This window comes from Anastrepha ludens, chromosome 6 (genome assembly GCF_028408465.1).
Source record: "Anastrepha ludens isolate Willacy chromosome 6, idAnaLude1.1, whole genome shotgun sequence".
Classification (NCBI taxonomy): domain Eukaryota; kingdom Metazoa; phylum Arthropoda; class Insecta; order Diptera; family Tephritidae; genus Anastrepha; species Anastrepha ludens.
The window spans coordinates 92,019,975-92,044,248 of NC_071502.1; the positions used below are offsets into that span (position 1 = coordinate 92,019,975).

General features: G+C 40.1%; 2 protein-coding genes across 2 annotated transcripts in view; one reads left to right on the forward strand and one right to left on the reverse strand.

Annotated features, from left to right (window-relative positions):
* Positions 1-15,686, forward strand: part of LOC128867174 (transmembrane protease serine 9-like) — a 33,772-nt gene extending 18,086 nt beyond the window's left edge. The window contains exon 5 of the mRNA XM_054108268.1: positions 14,497-15,686. Within this exon, the coding sequence (XP_053964243.1) occupies positions 14,497-15,412 (916 nt within the window). The 3' untranslated portion in view covers positions 15,413-15,686. The remainder of the gene's footprint in view (positions 1-14,496) is intronic.
* Positions 15,687-19,925: 4,239 nt separating this feature from the next.
* LOC128866167 (trypsin alpha-3-like) lies at positions 19,926-20,880 on the reverse strand. The gene has a single exon (XM_054106689.1). The coding sequence runs from the start codon at positions 20,845-20,847 to the stop codon at positions 20,044-20,046; it is 804 nt and encodes a 267-aa protein (XP_053962664.1). The 5' UTR covers positions 20,848-20,880; the 3' UTR covers positions 19,926-20,043.
* Positions 20,881-24,274: the final 3,394 nt, after the last annotated feature.

A 24,274-nucleotide genomic window follows, 5' to 3' on the forward strand; every position in this document is an offset into this window, starting at 1 on the left:
TGAGGGCATTCGTGGAGTAGGTGCTCATCGCCCCAGTAATGTCGATGCACACCAATCTTAGCAATTTACTTAATTTAGTTCTTCCAGCTCTTTGCCTGGTTTTAGGTCATCATCCGAAAGCAGGATAAGTGACAGTGGTAAATGACCACTAAGTCATTTTAAGGGACAGTGCTAATTTGGAATTGTGTCCGTAAATTTTTTATTAAAAAAAATCGTGCATTTGTTAGAACCAAGCTAGGGATTGTGATGCAAAGTTTGAGGAACTTTTCCAATTTTTTTCTTTTTGTACAAAGTTTGAAACTTGGATTTACTTATATGGATTTTGTTTGACAAAGACTTATGCTTTTATAAAAAAATAAAAAACTTTCAAGAACAAAAAAGAGGAGGCAGGATCGGCAATGACAATAAGAGCTTAATATATAACGTTGTGAGAGGAATCGTGGCAGACCACTAACTAATGATTGAAGGTGAAAATATGGAGCTTCCTCTTAAGTCCGCGTGCGTGTTTCTCATCTAATTATCTACGCCCATTAAATTGATTGTTCCCGTCAAAAGCAGGTAACAATCAGCCCAATACTACATATTCTCGCGGAATTTCTCCTTTCCGCATTTTTAATTCCCCTAAGAAAAATTCCTCCAATTTTAAACCCTTAGGGAAAGGGATTTTTGGCGAGTAGGATTTTTTCTCCCTTGTGTTTTTCGAAATCAGCTGTTTTGCTTATTGTTGTCAATTTTGAAATGCGTTTAAAATGTGAATATTGTTTATTTTTGCGAAATATAAATTGCATTTAAATAGGAAAGTGAAAAATGAATAGCTTAGCATTAAATATGTTAGTGAGTGAAATAAATGAAGAGGAAAGGGAGCAATTAAACGGGCCACGAGTGGCGAGGAGGAAGCTCCGGGACTTAATGAACCCCTTGGAGATGCCTCAATCTTTGTAAGTAAACGAGTGAAGAAAAGTGTGTTAAAATAACTAAATATTCAACTTTTTTTAATTGTTTAAACAGATTTCAGAAGTATTTCAGGTTGAATAAACCAGCGTTTGAGTACTTGTTAAAAGTGGTGACGACTCATACACAACCAGCTAGGAAGCAGTTTGCTGTTACTCCAGTAGTAAAATTAAGCGCATGTTTGCGATTCTTTGCAGAAGGCGGTTACCAGACGGGTGTGGGAAAAGACCACGACGTGGGGCTAGCGCAGTCCAGTTTCTGCAAAGCACTTGCGGACGTCCTCTTTATATTTGAACAATATCTATGTCCAAGGAGGATACAGTTTCCAGTGACAGCCGAAGAAAAAAGTAAAATTGCGACTGCTTTTTACATTGACGGTTGCGTTGATGGAACGCACGTTAAGATAATTGCGCCATCCGAAAATAGTCACCTATACTAAAGGCTGTTTTTTTTAGAGGTTAGGTTTTCAAGTTGGCACTACTTTTTTCGTAGATGGTCTTTTTGACAGCTGTCACTTGATTTATGCTCAGCTTGGTTTGCCATTTCATAATGAATAGACTTACACCTGAACAACGTTTGCAAATCGTGCAAATTTATTACGAAAATAATGGTTCGGTTCGCGCGACGCATCGCGCGCTGCGTCCAGTATTCGGTCGACATAATCGTCCATCAGAGTCACTAATTCGATTAACCATGGATCGGTTTCGCACCACGTTTGCTCTAGTGGATAATACGCATCCTCAGAGACGTCGTACAGTGCGCACCGAAGACGCTATTGCTGCTGTGGAGCAGAGTATCGAAGAAGACCCGAATGAGTCCATCCGCCATCGCGCACAGCAATTGGAGATGTGCCCATCCACTTTATGGAAGATTTTGCGGAAGGATCTTGGTTTGCGGGCTTACAAAATCCAACTCGTGCAAGAATTGAAGCCGAACGACCATCAAGCGCGTCGCACGTTCGGTGAATGGGCCCAAAACGAGATGGCCACCGATCCCGATTTTCACAAGAAAATTTTGTTCAGCGATGAAGCTCACTTTTGGTTGAATGGTTATGTCAATAAGCAAAATTGTCGCATTTGGAGTGAACATAATCCACAAGCCATTACTGAGACGCCGTTACATCCTCAAAAAATCACTGTTTGGTGTGCTCTATAGGCAGAGGGAATCATTGGTCCATATTTCTTTAAAAATGAAGCCGGCCATAATGTTACAGTCAATGGAGAGCGCTATAGAGCCAGGATTAATGACTTTTTCGTGCCTGAATTGGACGATGTTGATGTGGACGACCTTTGGTTCCAACAAGACGGCGCTACATGCCATACAGCCAACGCAACAATCGATTTATTGAAGGAAACTTTTGGTGAGTGCATTATCTCGCGCCGTGGACCTGTGGCATGGCCTCCAAGGTCGTGCGATATAACACCGCTGGACTATTTCTTGTGGGGCTATGTGAAGTCGCTCGTCTACGCAGATAAGCCCGAGACGATTGATGTCTTGGAAGAGAATACTCGGCGCGTTATTGCTGACATACGGCCCCAATTGCTGCAAAAAGTGGTCGAAAATTGGGCCTCTCGTCTGGAATTTATTAGAGCCAGCCGCGGCGGCCACTTGCCCGAAATCATTTTTAAAACATAATGGCAAACCCTTATCTTTATAATAAAGCTAAATTCTTGGCCATAACATTAAATTATATACGTTTTATTTCATCTTGAAAACCTAACCTCTAAAAAAAACACCCTTTACAACAGAAAGGGTTATTACAGCTTAAATGTTATGCTGGTAAGTTATTAAATCCTTTCTGAAGTACATTTAATGATTCTTTATAATAATAGGTATGTGACCATGAATTAAAAATACGCTACGTCGACGCTTCTCATCCGGGTGCTAGTCATGATTCGCTAATTTGGAACGTTAGCGAATTACGTTCACATTTTGAGATACAATTTTCAAACCACCAAAGAACTTTCTGGTTGTTAGGTAAAATTTTACATTTGTAGAAATTGTTTATTTATTAAATTTTATTTTATAAATTTATGTACTCACATAATTATAAATGTATCTTAACCGAGAAAATCTATTTCCAATTATTTATTAAGGTGATGCTGGATATCCGTTAGAACCATGGCTTTTTACTCCTTATCGGACGCCGAACCAAGCAGAAATTAAGTTCAACGAAATGCATTCAAAATGTCGCAACATAATTGAAAGAACTAATGGTGTTTTAAGGAACCGATGGAGGTGCATTCTTGGTGGACGAGAACTACACTACGCTCCAGAGAAAGCATCACAAATTGTAAATGTTACTTGTTGCTTGCGTAACATCTGCATTCATTTCAGAGCGAATATACTCGATACACCCGATGCCGAAGCGGAGTTAAACCTTCCTGAAATTCACGACGTACATTCCAACATACCACACAAAATATGGGGGTTGCGAGATCAATAAGAAATAATATCCGTGATTCCCCCAATAACTAAAATGTAAGAACAGAAATGTTTGCTATTTCTACGCTCGATCATTTAATTTTCGTAAGTTTAGTTATAAGTAAAATGCTTATGTTCTAATAAAAAATCAGTTAAATAAAAAACAAAACACAGGTAATTCAGTTACATAAAATCTTAGCTTATAAGTCTCATTATGAAATTAATTAATTGTTTTGGCGTTTGCATGTTTCCAGTTCTTGTATTCCAAGCAGTCTTTTATTTTTTTCTAATTTGTGTTCAATCTCTTTCCCTCTCATTTGTTCCATTACGTAGTTATGCCTTTTATTTTCTTCCAGCTTTTCTCTTTTGATAGCGTTAGCAATTTTGATTTCCCACAGTTTCTCCTTTTTAATAGTCGCGATTGCCTTCAAATGCGTCTTCTTTAGCTCATATAATTTATCTAGCCTGCATGAAGGAAAATGTTTAATTACTTATAAATTTTTGTAAAATTAATATTAACCTCTGGTATATTTTTTTTAAGTTTTCACGTTGCTCGTCCTGGTTTGTAACCGTATTTGTTTGTATTTTTATTTCCTCTTCTAGTGCATATAAGGAACTTTCTTTTTTCGAAGCCTTTTGGCTAGAATATGCTTTTTTACTTGATGATGCTACTTCGCTTTTATCTGCAGAGGGGTCTTCATTCGTAAACGCCAACGAATCTACAGAGACAACTGGTGGACTTATAGGACTTACTCCGCTGATGTCCATAGATCCATCCAATGCGCCAGTTTGGGTCAGATTTAATGACTCCACTTCTGGGCAGTTTTCTTCACAGGACATATCCAAGTTCTTCTGAATTCCCAACTTCTTAATCGCCAGCCCCTCTACTGACTGCTTAATGCCAATCAATTTGAAAATTGCTTCTTCAAGGGGGGAAAGTACCTTCTCCATATTTGGGCCGCCCCCAGTACCTTTTTGCATTTTTATAATATATTATTCGCTACTTTTTGGCGAACATATTTCTTCTGGTCTGCCCATACCTAAATAAAGGTTTCAACAATTAAACAATGTACGCATTTGTATAGTGGAAGCATTTACAAAATATTCTCCCAATTTTGCATGCATACACTGATTAACTATTTGAAACATTGGCAACTAACGAATCATTGCCACTAAGAACTTATAAATCTTCAAGTTACCTTTTTCCATTCGACAATTGTTTTAATTAGGGGACCTGCCGCATTCAGCTCCACATTCACCTTTTCCCAAAATCTGGCGGCCTCCTCCTTACTCCCCTTAAAAAATCCCGACGCAATAGCAGGATTACCTTCCATCATATTTACCAGCATTCCCATTTGCGTTTTATTTGTTGATTTCGTCTTTAAACAAACAAATTCTGTATTTTTCTCTCAATTTATTAAAATACTCACCTTTTTGCTGCAAATTCCCTTTCAAAATACAGATGAAAAATTTCTAACGGAATGTGAAAAGTTTCCGCAATTATTTCATGTTCAAAATACCTACTTTTCGTGTTCGAAATTTTCGAAGATGTTTAGGATAGGAAGAAAGCGGAAAGCGGGATATTCCGCAAAAGCATTTTCATTTAGGATAGTAGGATTACGGAAAGGGGAAAAACTCGTTCGGAAATTTTATTTAGGATTGGGCTGATAATTTAACTGTTCGCTTCGCTCCTGTTTTGCGGTCTGTCATACGAATGTGAACTTGAGATATGGCATGTGAACGTGAGCTCTCTGCATTTGCATCCGTTGGATGTTGAGTGCGATTGGAGTTTCCTTGTGCCAGCAGCTATTACAGATCACCAGCGCTATATACCACTCCATTCGAGTCCTCTCGAAGTTTTAATGGTCCCGTTTTTGTCAAAAGGTTCATTACCAATTCATTGTACACTTCTAAATAACTTACACCCACATCAAATTTATGGGTAGAACTTTGAGCTTGTATTTTTTCAAATAATTCACGCATAGTTAGAAACGTTAGTTCCGGGCAATTTTCATTGCCGAGCATAGTAAAGGTTTTCCCTGCTCCAGTAGCACCATAAACAAACACGGAACAAATGTCCCCGTTCAGAACTGAAACAACTAAAGGTGAAGTGCATTCCTCAAAAATTTCGTGATTTTTTGCTTCTGGGTCGAATACTCGATCAAAGTCCATATTAATCTTCTTGTTCACTCGTTTTGTAATATCGCGATAGTTCTGTTTTGTTCCTTGGAAAAAGAATTCATCATCTTCTTCATCGGGATTAAAGAGCAGCGTGTTATTATTCAGTACCTTGACGATTTGTCGCTATTTCTGTTCCAGCTCCCTTCGGTTGTAAGGCCGAACGCGCACAACCACTTTTATATTCGTTTGCTCTGCTGACATTTGATATAATCAGTAAGGGTAACTACAATAACAATCAGTAAGGGTAACTTTTTTCTAGCGTAGTTTTTTACAGTCCGGATACAATTTTCTATGTTCCAGGACACAGCGCAGCAAGAAACGTTTTTGTTCTTCTTCAGCCGCGATAAGACCGTTAAAATCTTGCAACCCTTTCAGCAGTATCATTCACATCTCCCATGACTTATTCTTCTTTTATCTTTCAGAAAAGCGGAACTATTTTCCCAAGAAGATACATCGCCCTTGGGAAAACTGTCGTAGATCTGCAGTCTTAATCGAAATGGTTTGCTCTTCTCCGCTCCCGTGTTTTGTCCGAAAAATAAGTTATGTATAAAAAAGAAAAAAAATCAACAAAAGATGAATGTTCCAATCAAAGAGAACTGTTGAGACGGCTTGAGCTTGATATATTCCAGAAGACCTCTCTAGGTTTGGCACTGCAAGAAATTGTTCTCTATCGTCAAACAAAGCAATAACTGGCAAACGTTCTCCTTTTGAACTTCGTAGATCCAACTCGGGTAATAGTTTTCCATTCCAATGGACTGTGACTTGATTTTCTAGTTTCAGTACGGAGTCGATGAATCGACGATTTGTTAATAGGGAAACCATCGCATTTAAAATGTAAACGGAGTCTCTAATGCTTAAGGGGACTCGGTGGCCTAGAAATTTCAAAAAATCGACTTTTTGTTTTTTCAATGTTTCAGAAAATTTTAACCGCACCATTTTGTCAATATATTTTTTTTGTTCTAGTCCCATAGCTACAGTCATACTGATTAATAATTTTTTTGGGTTTTTTGTTTCAGATAAATAGAAGAGCCAAAAGGGACAACACCGTCCAGGTGCAACTTTTCGGGAGAGTCGCTTTTCCTTTTTTCATTGTAAAAAAAAATTCCTGAAAATTAGAGTATTTTCGAGCTCTAGACCACCCGTACCCCTCACTGACGTCGATCTAAAGCTGCAACTAGTTTATGTGCTATGAGATTTTTTCTATCTCTTTTTGAACTTTGCTTATGACAGGGAACGTCCGGCAAACTAAGCTCAGAATTCAATATTTGTTCTTCGGCTGAATCTTCTACACCTTCTAAGTTATTTGTGGTGGAAGTAGATGCAACAGCCAGCAGTGATTCTCTTTGTCTTACAATCCTTTCCTCTTCTTTCAGTCGTCGTCGCCTAGATCTTTCTTCTTTTTCCGCCAATTTTTTGTCTACACCACCTAAGCATCCCGAGCAGGCTCGCTTTCTCTGTTTCATTCAAGCTAATTTATCTTCCTCTATTTTCATTCTCTCAAAAACCATCAGCATGTGCAATTTCAAACAAATTATCGAGATCAATTTTGAAATGGTTCTCACGGCTCTTGAATGTGACTTGAGTTTTCTCACAGTTTTTTTGTAACTCTTTCCAAATATGATATAAATCAACAAGTTTCTTTACAAAGTTAGTAAAAGCTCTTATTAGAATTCTTGCTTTTTCCCAATATATAATGCGCTCCCTAATCACAAGACTTGCACTTTCTTTAAGGGGGGAAGTCCATGTAAAATTTTCAAAAAATCGATTCTTTTTATTTTCGATATTTCGAAAGTATAAGAATGTACTGTGAAATTTTCATGCGGAAACTCCTAATATTATAGCTTCTATAGCCCATTAACTATGTAGAGAGCGCTCCGCGCGCTCCTGTCCCTCAAACTTTAAACTCATTTATCCCGAAACTGTATTTTTAAAAACTGCTCGTGCTGTAACTCAAAAAGTTATCGACCGATTTGTTTGCAGTTTGATGAGGCCTTTCTGTACATTACTATCGGAAGGATAAACCTACAATTTCAGATATTTCGCGTTGATAAATAACTTTAAAAATGTCAATAAAATAGCCCTAAATTTTGGCTTTTTTTCAAAGGCTTATTTTATAATTAATTTTATACTTGTTTTCTAATTTTATAGGTCCATCCTTTCGGTTAATATGTTATAAAAAAAATCAATTTAATTTTTTCGATAGATTAAGAGTAATAAATAGCGAAGTTTGGGACCTCGAGCCGTAGGCTGCCGACAAGAAATGGTCCTGAGGCGCCATTTTGGAAAAAATGAAAACAATTTTTTTTTGTACTCTCGAAAGGTTAAATAAAGTGTTAAAGCTTCAAAATAATATAATTATTTTATCACCTCTAAAAATATGTTTAAAAAGTGACCGATTTTGAGGCTTCTACATCGACTTGCCCCCTTAACAGGCAGTTTAACTTGACGAATATTTTAAAATGGGACTGACAGAACTTGTCGATTAGATGGTGACTTTGCACCATTTATTTGATAGCGAGACAATCCGATAAGGAAAATATTTTGTTTGTCACTCCGTAATTCCACCGACATGTTTACACACTAAACAATGGAGCACTAATAATCTCAAAAATCACGTATGAAATGACACATGAAAGTATGTAGTCACAGCTCAGTATACCTACAAGTATATGCAACTTGTATGGTCATGTTTAAATTGCAAGACGGCACGGGTTATAGTTTATAAATCTAGCTAATATTTTTTTCTAGACAATAGAGGGTTATTACGAAACTTTTAAGAAGGTATGCGTAACAAGTTATTGAACTTGAAATTTAAGGGACACCCTAACATGCATCTTATTGACTGTATGAGGATATTGAGATTTTCAACAGAAGCTGAACAAAAGGTCGACTATTAATAATGTTGCCGATGCTATCGATGTTCGATCTTCTTTGGATTTTTTCTCTTTCAATGCCACTTGGCCGCCTATATCGGTAACAATGGTATCGTCTTGACTAAATAATTTTTTCCTAACCACTCGAGCATTGACATCTACCAAATTTTTTTGATATCATTTGGGGCTCTGTGATTGTATGCATGCCTCTAGCGAACTCTTCCATGGAGATGTAGGTTCATATGTACGAATGAATGTGCTATATCTGTAGGTAGTTTATTCAATACAGATCAGCGTGGCATACCTTTCCAATAGTGATTAAGCTTTGCCCCATCTTACGCATTCCTTCACTGTCAGCCTTAGTTTACAAGAGGGCATCATCCTCCGAGGACTCTTAGGCTCTTAGTATTATATATACTTTTAAATAAATATGCTGAGTTCAGATGTGTTAGATGTGTCAGCCGGAGCGGAGGAGGCTTTTGGGGAATTTTTATTTTCACATTATTCCATAACTTTTTTTTCATTGCAAATTAGGCAATAAATTTAAGTTGCTTTGTATCACTTATCAGTTTTTAATAATTTGGGACTTTAAATTCTAATTAAACAAGCCGATTAAAAGAATTATTGTAGTAGTATTAATAGCATATGTAATTTATCAGTTGATAATATGCGCTAATTACTCATTCACTCAACAATGTCACTAATAATGTATATAATCGTATCAGTAGTCTGTTTCGTATCAGTAGTCCGATTCGTGCATTGTCATGGTGCTAAGTAAACGAGTTGGTTTCCCACAAATCCTTTTTATTTTGGTGAATTGCTTTAGGTAAACGGATTATAATGATAAAATAATAGTCCTTATTAAGTGTCTGACCTTCTGGCAAAAATTCGTGGTGTACAATACCGTTGCAATCCATAAAAACCGAAAATTACGTGGTTTTGTTTTTTGGTCTTGGTTCGTGCGGAGCTCTCCACTTACTCACCTGTCGTACTCATAAATCTACGTCTCATCTTCACTGATGATGCGTTTGATGAATATTGGGCCGAATTCAGCCTTGGATATCATGTCTTTGATTAAATCAATGCGATATCATCGCTTTTTTGTATGAAATTCAGGTCCTTTGGGGCCAACTTTGCAGCAACGCGAGTCAAATCCATATCATTAACTACAATGTTAATGTTCTGAACGGATCCTCTGCCAGCTCTCCTAAGCGGTTATTGATCAACTCTTCTTTCACTTTACTGATGTTTTCATCAGTTTTCGATGTCGACGGCCTGCCACTCACGATCTCTTCTGAAGCGTTCATGCCATTCATAAACGGCTGACATTCTACGAGGATATGAGGGATCGTAAGTGCGGCTGCGCAGCAAAATCGACATGATGGTTGTGGCTCATTGCTTAGCACAGGTACATGTGTGATGATAGAGTGTCCTAAGCGAAGTCTAACGAAGCATTTGTTCATTACAGCAGAGGTCGAAGGAGGAAATTTTACGGCCGAGCAGTTGTTGTTGTTAATATTTTTATACGCATGAGTGTAGTTGAGCCAATGTGACATTGTTCTATTGGTAGCGAAGCAGGAGACGACTTTTGATACTTTTCTACTGAAGAAAAGCATACAAGTGTGAAGAGGAGATTTCACGGGTAATTTCGCGACTTCATCTGCACGTTAGTTACCAGTTATGCCAACATGGCCATAACCACATTAGTTTCACGTTCTTCCCTAGCTCGATTAGCATTTACTGTATGCCCACTATGGGTTCACTGGTGTTGGTAAGGTTTCTGATGCCTTCAAATGCAGAAAGGCTATCAGTGCATATAATGTGGCGTTTTTCCGTAGATTTGGCAAAAAGAAGGTCTGCTAAAATTGCTTGCGCTTCCGTGTCAAATGCGCTTGCACTTCGAATGGTACGGTTTGAATCCACAACAGCAAAGGCTGCACCGGCATTGGATTTTGAGCCGTCTGTATATATATAGAAACTCTCAATGCCTTTCCAAGAAAGGCTGAATTGCTTCCAGAAACAACTGTAAGTACTCTAAATCATTTGTATCATGCTGGCGTGCCTTGTAAGATCCGTAATGAATGATTTAGTGTAAAGCAACCAAGGTGGCTGTTTTATAGCTGAAACCGGCAATGGAGTAATATCCAGTTGTATTTTGTCTATTAGCTCCTGTATTGTGCTAATTCCAGACTTGTGTTTCAATGGACATTTTCTGGATTTCAGCTGTTGAACCTCTTTAGAAAGGGCTGAGTTAGTTTTGCAGCATAGTTTTGATATTTCACGACGTCGAGTGAAAATTATTCAATCTTCAATGGAGGTTAATCCGCCCTCAGCTAGTAGGTTAGCCGTATGAGTTGTTCTAAACGCACGCAGGCTTCGTCGAACGGCGGCATGGTAAGCAGATTTATTATGCTATAAAGAGCTTCTTGTTCTTGCAAATTAAAATATATTTTAAAAAAATCAAAAACACCTGCAGCTGTGGATTTACTCTAGACGGCGCAACCTTTGCAAATGTCAAGCAGAGACGGTGAAAGTTTGGCAGGAATGTTAATAAAAAATCTGGCAATCTAGCAAAAAACAAAATACAAGTAGAACTCGAATCGGTTGACTTAGAGCACCTAGTTCACCTACCAGTTGTTCCGGGAACTCTTTGATCAAGGTGCTAGCTACAGAAACGGGCTACTGAAGTAGTCACGTGATTATGTCGCGTTTTGCATGATTTTTTATATAGTCCCCGTAAAAGCCAACTACAAACTTGTGCAAGTAATTGAACTTATTCAAGTGCATGCAACAACAATTGATAAGTTTAATTTTTATTTAGGCGTAGATTTGTTTACTAATATTTCTATAGCAACTACCGAATTTTTATGACGAATATAAAGTCTGTAATATGGAAATATTTGTGATCATAAACAGCTTTTTTTCATTTTTTCACCCAGCAGAATTTTTTCAAATTTTTTTCGTTGCATTTTAGTATCTTTTAATTTTTTGCGATGTTGTATTATTTTAATTTTTTATTTTCGATAATTTCTTTTATCTTTGAATTCCATTTTTAATCACTTATTTTATGGAAGTTCTTCAATTATTATCAATATCGTTCATTGCATTAAGTGAATTTTAATAGCGACATAATTTATTTACTACCGCTAATTCTTGCACTCTTATCTTGCACCCTTTAAAACGCAGTGAATTTAATCGCCTTCTTAAGGGGTCACGCCTATGGAAAGTCTAATTGCAGAACCAAAAAGGAAAGAAGAACAATACGCACAAGCTGCTATAGGAAGAGAAGAGTAGTAGAAAAAAGGCTTACTTTACTTTCGAACTTGAGAGCTGAGAATTTTGCAGGTATTTTTGAAGAGTTCAAAGAGTGGTATAAGAAAGCTCTACTTGCTGATGATAAATAGGATTAAAATTCCAAAGGTATGATAACTACTTCAGTGGCTACAGCATAGCGCTACAGCCAATTTGCCTACAAAATGGGCATCCAAAGGCATTGCACAGATCCATAAGTAAAAACACTCTCAGCTTGTTGTCAAAAAATGCTCTCAGCTGAGATCACCAGATTCCAAAACACTCTTTTATGTAACATGGTTGCATAAAAATGATAAATTTCATAGAAAATCGTATCAAAAAAATCTAAGAAAGGAAAAAAATCATTATTATACCTAGGAAATTTATAAGAAATATAAGTGGGCGTAGCAACCGCGCCCCCATCACACACCTGACTGCCGGTCAAACTCACACCAATGGTGCCTGTCAAAAACTAGGAAGAAGAAGAGAGTTTTTACTTGTGTTTTTGTACAATGTCCAAAGGTTTATGGATTCTCAAGTAACATTTTTTTGGCCTACTTAAATTTTGATTTATTTATCTGAGCGTTTATTGTTCTGAGGTTTATTGTTCCATAATTTATATGAGTGCACGGCAATACCACCGAGGTGGTGTAGCCTTTTTCTGCCGAGTACAGGATATTCACAAAGAATGTGTTCTGAATTCTCAGTGTCCGTTTCACAGTATCGACAGATGATAGCCTCAGAAAAACCTATTTTGCTTAAGTGATGTCTCAAGGCTACAGTGGTCTTAAGTTAAGTAAAGTATCCAGTTAAAACTTTTAAGTCTACTCTGCTGAGTGAAATTACATAGGTTATCAGAAATTCCTCTGTCCGGTGTTGGGAATTGTTTCGCTTGTCGCTGACCGATAGAATTTCGAATTTTTTTTATAACAATTTAGCTAAGAAAAGCGTCATCATATACTTTTTTATTGATGATTTCCAAAAAGTAAAAAAAAAAAAAACAAAATTAATTTTTGGAGGTCCCGAGAGGATTAAAATGTTTTATAAAACTATTTACCGAAAAATGTTACTAAAGACGAGTAATGTCTAAAACAGAGAATTTGCAACTCATGCGCCAGAACTCACAATGAAATTCACCATGTCAAAATCTAATTTGATCCTATTTAAATCAAACAATTGGCTTTTTGCATGGTGAATTTCGTTCGCGAGTTTTTATAGAAAACTTGCAAAGATGATAGATTACTAGGTTTGGCCGATAAATATCTATGGTGAAAAACAAAATTGTGAGGGCAACTGAGGCTGCTACGTTATGGGAGTAATCGCAAGCTGAAATCTGCACAATAATTTTACACACTCATCTAATCTGGTGCTGTTGAGACGGCAACGAAGTGACATTGTGTTCATTTTTTTCGTATATCACTAACAAACTCTTTTTCGTAAACAAACCGGTTCATAACTCCTGCTACGTCAGCCCATCCGCTGATTCTGTCAAATTCGCTGAGAGTCGACTATTGGCCACACCATTAAAAATCTGTTCACCATGGAAAAGTTGCTCATTCTCTGCATTAGGCGTTCTGTAGGGTTCTGCACTAAGCTTTCTAAAGGGAGAGAATATTGCCTGTCTGCAATTTTAATGAGCCGAAAGTTATGCACATTTTAGTTGCCATCAAATTCTTAAAGCAGATTAAAATAGGCCAAAAGTAACTACTCTTTACCTGTTGAAAGAATGAAAAAGGTTTAAATCAATATTATATTCCATTTACTTAATACATTATTTTTTTATTATTTAATACATACAAATATAAAATAAAATAAAACAAAACAGGAAAATAAGATTGGAGGTCTATTGTAATGACCAAAAATTTGTCCCATCACACTCCAACTTTTGCCAATCTTCAGTCTATATTTCAACCTTAACGGCACCTGAAAGGCTTTCTTCCCTTGGACATTCACACAGAGAAAGCTTTTAATGAGGGCCGTACTGGGGATCTCCCGCCATTCAACTTCCAAACTTTTAGCTGTGTTTACCGGTCATTGGACGATCGGAATACACGCAGAAAAGCTAGAGTGACCAATTAATCCTCATTACAGTAGATGTGGTGGCCTTTCAGAGGAGGGGACTTTTGAACACTTTCTCTGTGAATGTCCGGGTGTGGTAGTCAGGTGATTAAGGTCACTGGGTGGTCCATTATTCGACGGCCTGCAGCAGTACTCCAACTTCAATCCCATCAACCTTCTCCGTTACATCAATAGCTCTGGTTGACTGCAGTTATCTGTCCGTTGGAGGTCTCATAATGGTATCGAAACGGCACTTTAGTGCTACTTGCGGAGAGCCCATTTGGTACTTGAACCATTTCATCTACCTACCTACCTACCTCGTTTTTCCCAGCATCGTCCGAATACTGGCTAAAGTAGGCGCATAACACTGAGGATGGGAAGCTTAACCTGTCAGTTTTGCTCACTGGCATTGCTAGTCTTGAAAAGAGTTCACCGAAATAATGCAATTTTTCTTCAGCTTTTTTTTAGTTTGGAAGTTTCGGAATTGATCTTTGTCAGGTAGTTGAGAAAACAAAAATAGCTGAAATAGTATTCGAAATTTGGAATAGTTTTCATTGCCGAATCTATCGGCTCGGCTAGTAAACTTCACACCGAATGTTATGCCACAGCATTTTGCCTTTGCGACCTCATATAAGATAGCGGATTAGTTTTCGTACTTCATTCAGTTCGCCCCTTGGCCAACTAACATTTGTCGTATAAAAACACTTAATCATCGCAGATATGCCAACAGAGTGTTTGCGCAATTCGCCTTAAGCACATCGATTACTATTCGTTACTTCGTATACGCAATTGATAAGCTCAATAAGCTAACGATGAGTGGTGTTCTCCATTTCCGTCTACTTACACTAGCGAGCTTTTGCTTGCTAGGACTACAGGCCGCCGTTGTGCCTATCAATTCCGCCTTGCCAAACGCTCAACCGCTGCAGGATGGACGCATTGTAGGTGGCTATCAAGTATATATCGGCAAATTTCCTTATCAAGTTTCCATACGTCTCGACTCGTCGGTGCTAATACACATCTGTGGCGGTTCGATTTATGCGCCGCGCATTATTATTACTGCTGCTCATTGTCTGAAAGGACGTTTCGCTTCAACCATACGCATCGTGGCCGGATCATCCACGATCGCGAATTCCACAGAGGAGGGCGTGGCCGTGCAGAAGCTAATCTACCACAGCGGCTATGTGAAAAAGACGCATGACAATGATGTGGGTCTTGTCATTTTGAAAACAGCTTTGGTGTACTCCAGCACGATTCAAGCCATTCCATTGGCACAAAGCTCTGCACTGGTGGGCACACGAGCCATCGCCACCGGTTGGGGCAAGGACGATGAGAAAGCACAGCAATTGACCAATTTATTGCAGGCAGTCGAATTGCAAATTGTAGATAGCGAGGAGTGTGCCGTGCAATATGCAGTGAACAATTATGTAATCACCGATGAGATGATATGCGCAGCAGCGGAAGAAGGTGGCAAAGACACCTGCCAAGGTGATTCTGGTGGTCCGTTGGTGGTGGATGGCAAGTTGCTGGGCATTGTTTCGTGGGGCATTGGTTGTGCTCAACATTATCCTGGCGTGTACGTAAGTGTACCATATCACGTCGAATGGATTGTGCAGCAAGCAGCGCAATACTTGTGAGAGTGATAGTGAAAAATAGAAAGAGAAAATGCAAGTGTGGCGAGGTAGTAACAACTTGAGGAACAGGAAAAGGGTGCGTGATTATAAGTTTTTGTATGAAATGAGAAGACAGAGTGAAGAGGATGCACCATGCAAACAAAAGCGAAAAGAACAAAAGGCCAATGAACAAATATTACTTAATTTACATATTTTTTATTATATTGATAAATGCATGCGCTTTGATTTTTATTATAACAATTCAGGCTTACCTGTTTTCCAACTTTACTTGTTGAGAAATAAAACACTTTAGTTTAATATAAAAAACAAAAAACGGTTTCCATTTACATCGGTGCTCTTTTCCAAATATTTGGTAAGTAGCTGAATGGGTTGGTGCGTGATTACCATTCGAAATTCACAGAGAGGTCGTTGGTTCGAATCTCGGTGAAAGCAAAATTAATAAAAACATTTTTCTAATAGCGGTCGCCGCTCGGCAGGCAATGGCAAACCTCCGAGTGTATTTCTACCATGAAAAAGCTCCTCCTAAAAATATCTGCCGTTCGGAGTCGGCTTGAAACTGTAGGTCCCTCCATTTGTGGAACAACATCAAGACGCACACCACAATTAGAAGGAGGAGCTCGGCCAAACACCTAACAGAAGTGTACGCGCCAATTATTTATTTATTTTTTAAATTAAAAATATGCCAGATACGATTTCAGAAACACTGATTGCTGATGGTTTTGCCGAAAATCTTGAGAAGGTGTTGGCCTGTGGGTGATAATTTCAGGGAAATGCTGCATAATTGCATTAACTCTCCAACGGTCAATTGGGCAACATGTGACCTGCTGTGTCATGAAGGATAGTTGGTTCACATATGCCTGTTAGCCAGCTCTGGTAGGTTATTAAATTATTGCCAATTGCCAATTCAGTGCGCTTTCCCTGAACAAGACATGATCAACATCTTCTTCCCTCTTCGTGCAGGTAGGGCAATTAGGTGAGCTGTGAAATGACCAAATCTATGGAGGCATTTTCTAAATACCCCATGCCTTGAAAGGTATTGGGTTGGCTGATAGTTTGCCCCCCATGGCTCCTTTCTAGCCACATCGTGAGGATGGGTATTTGCTCATGCGTTCATCTACCCTTGGGTGTCCTGCTCCACCGGTCCTGCCAGTGGGCGATCGAACGACGTTTTTCCTCTACTGCAATTTCTTTCCGCCTTGCTTTATAGTTCTGATGACACAGTCAATGCATGAACAGTTACAAGCAACGGGACTTAAAATCATTATAGGAAAGACAAAAGCATTTAACCTGAATTGCTCATCGGATTCCTTAAAAGTGAGTGCGAAGATCTTTGAAATCGAGGATAATTTCCTTGGGATGTATATCACCGCAGATGGAGGAAGTGAGTCTGACGTTGAAAGCAGTACCAAAGCCAAAGCGACGTTCGGCACTCTTGCACCACTCTGGCAAAATAATAACATAACTACACACGCCAAACTGCGAATTTTCAACTCATGCGTCAAGTCAGTTCTGCTATATGGCTTAACAACGTGGAAGGTCACCGCAACGATCACAAGGCGTCTCCAAATGTTCATCAACCGCTGCTTGCGCCGCATAATGTGAATTTTCTGGCCTCGAACTATATCCAACACCGTTCTACGGAAGAAGGCTAATCAATCCGATGTGGCAACTGAAATCCGCAGAAGAAAATGGCAATGGATCGGCCACTCCCTGAGGAAGAGCGACAACAGCATCGCCAAACAGGCGATGCGATGGAACCCCTTACAGGACGAAGTGCGGGCAGACCACGAACCACCTGGCGCCGCTCAACGGAGGCGGAAATGAGGTTCGTAAATAAGGCCTGAACCGAACTGAGAGTCCTTGCACAAAACCGTGTTCGATGGCGAAGAGGAGTTGTTAACGTCGTATGATCCAACTAGGAGTTAGACGATCGTATATATACATATTTACAGTTTTGTTCATATAGTCTTATATTATTATATCTTATATAAACTAACTTCATTTCTTTTGCCAGAATGTTTATCGGGAGTAGTCCTGCAATGACGAAGAATGCGTAATCGGAAATTGTCCGGAAGCCGCAGATAGTTCGCAAAGTGTTTAGCCCATAGACGACTATTCTTTTTTTTGTTTTTTTGCACAGCTATTTATATTCAGTGCATCAGCCCAAAACGGTGCCGCGTACAAAAGGACAGTGCTGATAACCCTGCTATATAATATTCTTTTGCTATGGCTAGGGCCTACGTTGTTTGACATTATTCGTGCCAAGACAAGACTGTACACCAGATACCTTCTGCGCAGCATATTTTAGGTACATTTTAAAGTTTAAACGACTATCAATCATAATCCCTAAGTATTTAAAGCGGGTTTTGAATTGATAGTTACAGTTCAAATATAAATTCTTCTGACCTGCTGCTACTTATTAGAACCACATCAGTTTTGTGCTCTGATAATCCCAGGTTCATGGACATCAATCAAGCCTTGATCCTACCAAGGGATTCGATGGCGATCCACTCAATATCTTGGATGTGTTTTGCCACTATAACCACCGCGATATCATACGCGAATGGAATGAGTTTGGTTCTATATACCGTCATACATTAGGTGCCATAGTAGTGGGCCTAAAACTGAACTTTGGGGGACACCTGCTGTTACATTGCACAATGCCTTTGTCAGCTCTAAACCGCAGTATACGGTCCGAAAAATAGCTCTCAATAGTTCTGATGGTATAACTGGGAGCCCCTACTTTTATGACGGCTTCTATTATATGCTGCCAGCTAGCAGTATTAAAAGCATTTTTAACGTCCAAAGTTACCACAGTTGAGCGGGATTTCCTCAAGCCGAACTGGTATGTGGAGCAGCGCCGTTAGAATTGGGAAGGACCTCTCCGAGGCGTTTGATACCAAACGAGGTTTCAGACAGGATGACTCGCTGTCTTGTGCCTTCTTTAAGCTGACGTTGGAGAGAATCGTAGGAAGCCGTAGAACTTAATTGCTCAGGCACAATATTTTATAAGAGCGTACAATTGTTTCCGTATGCCGATGATATTGACCAATGATTGACCTTAACAACCGTGCTTTTAATTCTGCCACCTCCAAACTGGATAAAGAGGCAAAGCGAATGGGTCTGGCGGTGAACGAGGTCAAAACGAAGTACCTCCTGTCGGCGCAATCGCGTATCGGCACCCACGTCAATGTTGAAAATTATGATTTCAAGGTTGTCTGAAACTTCGTTTATTTAGGAAGCAGCATTAACACCGATAACAATGTCAGCTTGGAAATCCAACGTAGAATCTCTCTTGCCAACAAGTGCTACTTTGGACTAACTAGGCAAATGAGTAGTAAAGTCCTCTCCCGACGAACAAAACTAACACTCTACCAGACTCTCATCATGCCCGTCCTAACGTATGGCGCAGAAGCGCGGACGATGACAACATCCGATGAAGCGACGCTTGGAGTGTTTGAGAGAAACGTTCTGGCGCCGGTTAGCATGAGAAAGAAACGACTGGCGCGCTTTGTTAAACTCGGCTAAAATCGCGTAAGTGGTTATCGCATCAATTAAGAAGAAGAACTGGTATGTGGATAAAATGCCTCTACATATCTTCTGCGAAAGATGATAGACTGTCGCAGATAACTCTCTCGTGAATTTTCCCCATTATACCTATTAAGCATATCGGTCGATAAGATGCCGGTTCACCAGGCTTTTTATTTCCCTTGGGTAAAAGCACAACCTTACTGGGCAAGTAATTTGTGGTGATTGTGCGCTTTATGTTTTTGCTAGTACCACCCGGTAAGCTGCGGCCCAAGGGCTGATATCAGCTTCTTCGCAAAGTTTCTTAAAACTTTCTTGTTTACTTGTTTTCATAGCTGTTTTTAATGACTGCCTTGCTGATCTGAATATATGAACATTGTCAACGAAATCGTGTCTCCCTCTATTGCGCTGCATCTTACATCTAGCACGAAGGCAAATTGATCTCAGTAGTTTCATGTTTTCGTTCACCATAGCAAGGAGATATGTGTTTACGTACAACTCGGCTGGGCGTGGAAGTATCGCAAGCTTTACGTAGTCCATCTACTAGGAGTTTCATTCTAGTCTCGGCTAGACCTGCTGTGGGACTTCGCTGGCAAGTCTTTTGTCCTGCCACTGTGGACCTGTTAGTTTGGGTGCGACTTTGGTTCTTCTTTCGGTAACGTCCATTATGATGGATGATGTGTTTTTCGCTATGTATTTGGCCGAGCTCCTTCTCCTATTTGAGGCGTGCGTCTTGATGTTGTTCCACAAATGGAGGGACTTACAATCTTAAGCCAACTCCGTGCGGCAGGTAGTTTTTATTAAGAGATGGCAGAAATACACTCGGAGGTTTGCTATTATCTGCCGAGGGGAGATCGCTATTAGGGCTATGAACCTGGTAGTCACGCACAAACTCATACGGCTAGGACAGCGCCAAGGATCCATAATACAAGAAGAGCAACAAACCAACAAAAATTTAAGTCCTCTCTTCTTAATTTGAAGGAGATTTTTTTATTTTTAAACTTTATTTATATTTTTTTATTATAATTGTTCTCTGGGATAAATACATATACAAATCTACAACCTTCTTGTGTTGAATTTCGTTGCCCCTTATTCCTTCCATCATTTCACTTTTTAATCTGTTTATACAGCCATGTCCTTAACGTGTGCACATTACTGTATACTCCTGGCAAGTTAGGGCGCGCACAGCCGATACCCCACGACACAATACCCACCTGTTCTCCATCAACCACCAACGGCCCACCGGAGTCACCCTGACACGCATCCTTACCACCCTCAGGTACGCCCGCACACAACATGCGCCCTGTTACGGCATTATAAGTATATGGCGCATACTGCTGCTCGCATTCGCTGTGATCAACTACTTCAACGCTCACTTGTTGCAATGCGGTCAACAGTTGGCCGCCCTCCTGTCCACTACCCCAGCCAGTTACCACGGCGGCTGTACCGGCTGGCGGTGTCGCGTTGGCCATTCGTATCGGTTGTGCTTTGTCAGAGAATGGTATGCGCGTCATCAGTCTGATCAAAGCAATGTCATAGTCGATGGTATTTGCATTGTATTGCTCATGTCGAAAGATGCGGTCGACAAACGCTATGCCACCGGATTCATCTTTGTACTTCGTTACACCATATTTTATGCTGTGTTGCCGTGGTAAGGTGGGCGTAACACAATGGCCCGCTGTGACAACATATAAACCCTTATTTTTCTCATCGCCAGTGTCCAATATGGAGCCGCCACAGCTGTGTGAACCCAAGTAGCGAACAGAAACCTGATAGGGGAAGTTTCTGATATTGGCATTCTCACCCCCAACGATGCGACCGTCCAGTGCGTAGAGACGTGATGTGGAGGTGTATGCTGCATTGCCGATGGCCAATAGCCAACCTACAATCAGGACAAGAAAATGTAACATCGCCGAACTTTGCTGTAATTATTTAGCTTAACGTTTAATTGTAGACGTCGTCTGTCTTTATCTTGGGCACGCAATGCATTTTTATATGAAATCGAATGTATGATTTCAAAATTTTCTTTACATATCACTGCAAACCATATAGATAATGCAGTGCCAATTATCGTTCAATACAAATCATTTGGTCTTATCTATTCCTTATTGCCCATAGATACAAGTATGTGTAAGATAACCGATCTGGATCAAAATTTTAACTAAGGCGGAAATGATGCCTTCAACCTATGCAAACAGCTGGCTTGAATTTATACAAGCACTGATATTGAAAAACGATTGCATTAATTTACGAGTATTGGTTCAATGATATGATGAAACCATTAAGCCAGAAAGAAGCTTAAGAGTCATGAATTGATTTCCCCTGCTGGTTAATGGCCAGAAGAGTCACACGAACTCCAGTTAACCTTGGAAGCGGCCTTATGGCCAGTTCCAGATCTCTTTACGCTCCAAAATAGGAGGTGGGTACGGGAAGTAGGTAGATTGGTGAAGTACCAGCTTGGCACTACCCAAGCAGCACTAAAACGCCGTTTTTATTCCATTATAAGATCTCCAACGGGCAGATATCTACAGCGAACCAGAGCTGTTGATGTAATGGAGAAGGGGGAATGGAATTTAGGTTGGAGGACTGCTCTAGGCTGTCGTAGAAAGGAGCACACAAAGACCGTAATTGGGTACTCTGGCTGCCAAACCCGGATTTTTACAGAGAAAGTGCTCAACAGTCTTCTTTTCTGAAAGGTACCCACAGCTTCTGCAATGGGGATTAAATGGTAATTCTAGCTTTTCTGCGTGTGTGCCGATGGTCCAATGACCGGTAAAAACAGCTACGAATTAGAAATTTTAATGGCGTGGAGTCCCCAGCACTCTCTGCGTCCTGCATCTATTCCACTCTTATTAAGGGGTTTTCGAAGTATATTAACACACGCAGAAATGGAGTTCCATTTGTTCTACGCTTTTCTGCGAGATAAGTTGTGCAATTCGGTTTTAATAAAATACCGATAACCGTGTAGAAGACCTCTGAGACCAATTCAGTCGACCCCTTCCTGGCAAGCTCGTCGGAAATTTCATTTCCCTCTATATTCCTATTTCTTGGAACCCAGATCAGATAAATGTCACCTGCACACCCAAGAGATTTGATCTCCTCTCTACAGGAGTTGACCAGTTTGTATCTGCACCGTAGCTTCGTCAGAGCCTTGATCCCGGCTTAACTATCGGAAAAAATTTTAATATCTCCCTTGCCCCCGTTGCACATTCCTTAAACATCCTACATGTTTGCGGGATCCCAAAGGCTTCTGCCTTAAAAACACTAGCAGTATTCGGCAGTTTTAAGGAAATATATTAGATAAATTGGCTGATTTAGAGAAAACCTTTTTTCGACTCCCAATTCTATCTTGGAATCGTCATTGCAGACAGAGATACCAGGCACAACCTTCAAACTCCGGTATACGGGTAGAAAGATATTTTCAAAGTTCAGAGAAATGCTTGCGAGATTGCCTCCAGAGGCCAACCTCCTTTAACCTCATTGCACTTTGAGCAGCGGTAGAAATTACATCAAATTCGATGGGAAGTAGGTGCGAAGCGACATTAAGGGCAACACAGCGACAAGTTATACATGCGATAAAATCTTTTGCACGCTCTTCAGTTTAGTGACACTATAGCCCTTCCGAAGAGCTTCCCAACCAACCAGGTATCCGTATTTTAAAATTATCAGAACCACTACGTTGTACATTCAGAGAACGACCTGTGGCTTAAGTACCCATTCTTGGCAAAATATAGATTTACAGGAGTAGAAATCTATGCTGACCTTCTTTACCCGATTTTCAATGAATAGCTTCCAATGGAGTTTGGAGTCAAGTATCTCTCTAAGATACCTAACTTCTGTTGAAAGCGGGAAGCGTGCTCCCCCTTCAAGTTTTGATATGAGCCTTGATGGAGAACTCCACAGCTTATGCCGCCCCGAACGCTTTTAGTACCAGAACGGAGGTTTGCCATTGTCCTTTGCGGATCTACGACTATTAGATACTTTTGTTTTAATTTCCTATCATTTGATGTTCCGTGTTTATAGTGGGCATCAAACGTGAGACGAGCCGAATGGCAGACTTGCACAAATAAACTTTGTTCCAACGGCTGCAATACTTCTGAAAAAGAAGAACTTTCAAGATTTACTCCTTCGCCTGTAGATACAGACTTGGTGCTACCAAAAATATCTGAACCGCCTCACCTTAGCGAATATTGTTTCTGTCCAGAGTGACATGTAGATGAGGCCGTGGGCTGGGGCAACCAAAAATAAGTAAACGAAATTTAACATATAATAGAGGGAGGAGTCTAGCTCATCTAACGGTGGGCCCACGAAAGTTGCTGTTTCGACTGGTTGGGTCCAGAGGGAAAGGAGTGTTGGTGAGTAGGTTTGATTAGGCATGTGAAAAGGTGGCTAGTATCGTGCGGAGTGCCTTCACACGCTGGACATATGCTTCAGTATCCAGACCTATCTGTGCCAAAGTTACGCGAGTCTTTCGGGGTAACTGAATCTCTTCATCGGCCATGAGTGTTGTTTGGACTCTGTTTACGGCATTCAGCGGTCGGGAGATTAGAAAGGTGGAAAGTATCTCCCGATGAATGTCATTGAGCGTATGTGTGTCCGGTTCAGTGGTTGTCGCTTCGTTTTGTCCTGGATCTCGTCGGAGTAGTTGAAGAGATGCATTCTGATGAGCCTGGGAGGCGACTCAGGTTCTAGGAGGTGTCTAAAAGGGTGAAACCCGAGTAGAAACTGTTTGTTGTGCTCCTTGACTGGGAGCATTTGTGCCTCATTATGTAGGGCCTCAGGAGGCATCCCGTGGCTGTCCCGATTTCAGCGTTTTGGCATGTCTGGAGCTTTGTCGCAGCATAATTCAAAACCGGCCGCCCAATTGCTTTAAATGTCACCAGCAACATTTCTTTGTAATGGACCCAAGTACTGCCGTAAATCGATTTGAGGACCTTGTTGCGGTTGTGTACACAGAGAAAGAGAGCAAACTATCGAAGGTAACACCTAAAATTGTGGTGTTGTTTACTGTCGGTATTAGTATGGCGTCGACTATACCCTTAAACTGTAGTTTGACCTCCCTTGTCCAGGTGATAAAGAGGGTTGCCGTGGATTTAGTAGGGGAAAGTTGGAGATTGCTCGCAGAGAAAAAGCGAGAAAGATTAGTGAGGTAATCGTTTACTTTGTCACACAGGTCATCGCTGTCCTTGCCATACGCCATTAGCGAACAATCGTCAGCATAGGAGAACAGAGAGACCTGTTGGTTGGGGAAGCTTGGATATGTAGAAGTTGATAGGGTGATAGGATACCACCCTGTGGAACCCCTTTTCAACTGTATAATATCATCTAGTAGCGTGG

What these genes read in the sequence shown, in the direction of transcription:
- LOC128866167 (XM_054106689.1), bottom strand. Translation starts at nt 20,847, where the DNA reads ATGTTACATTTTCTTGTCCTGATTGTAGGTTGGCTATTGGCCATCGGC.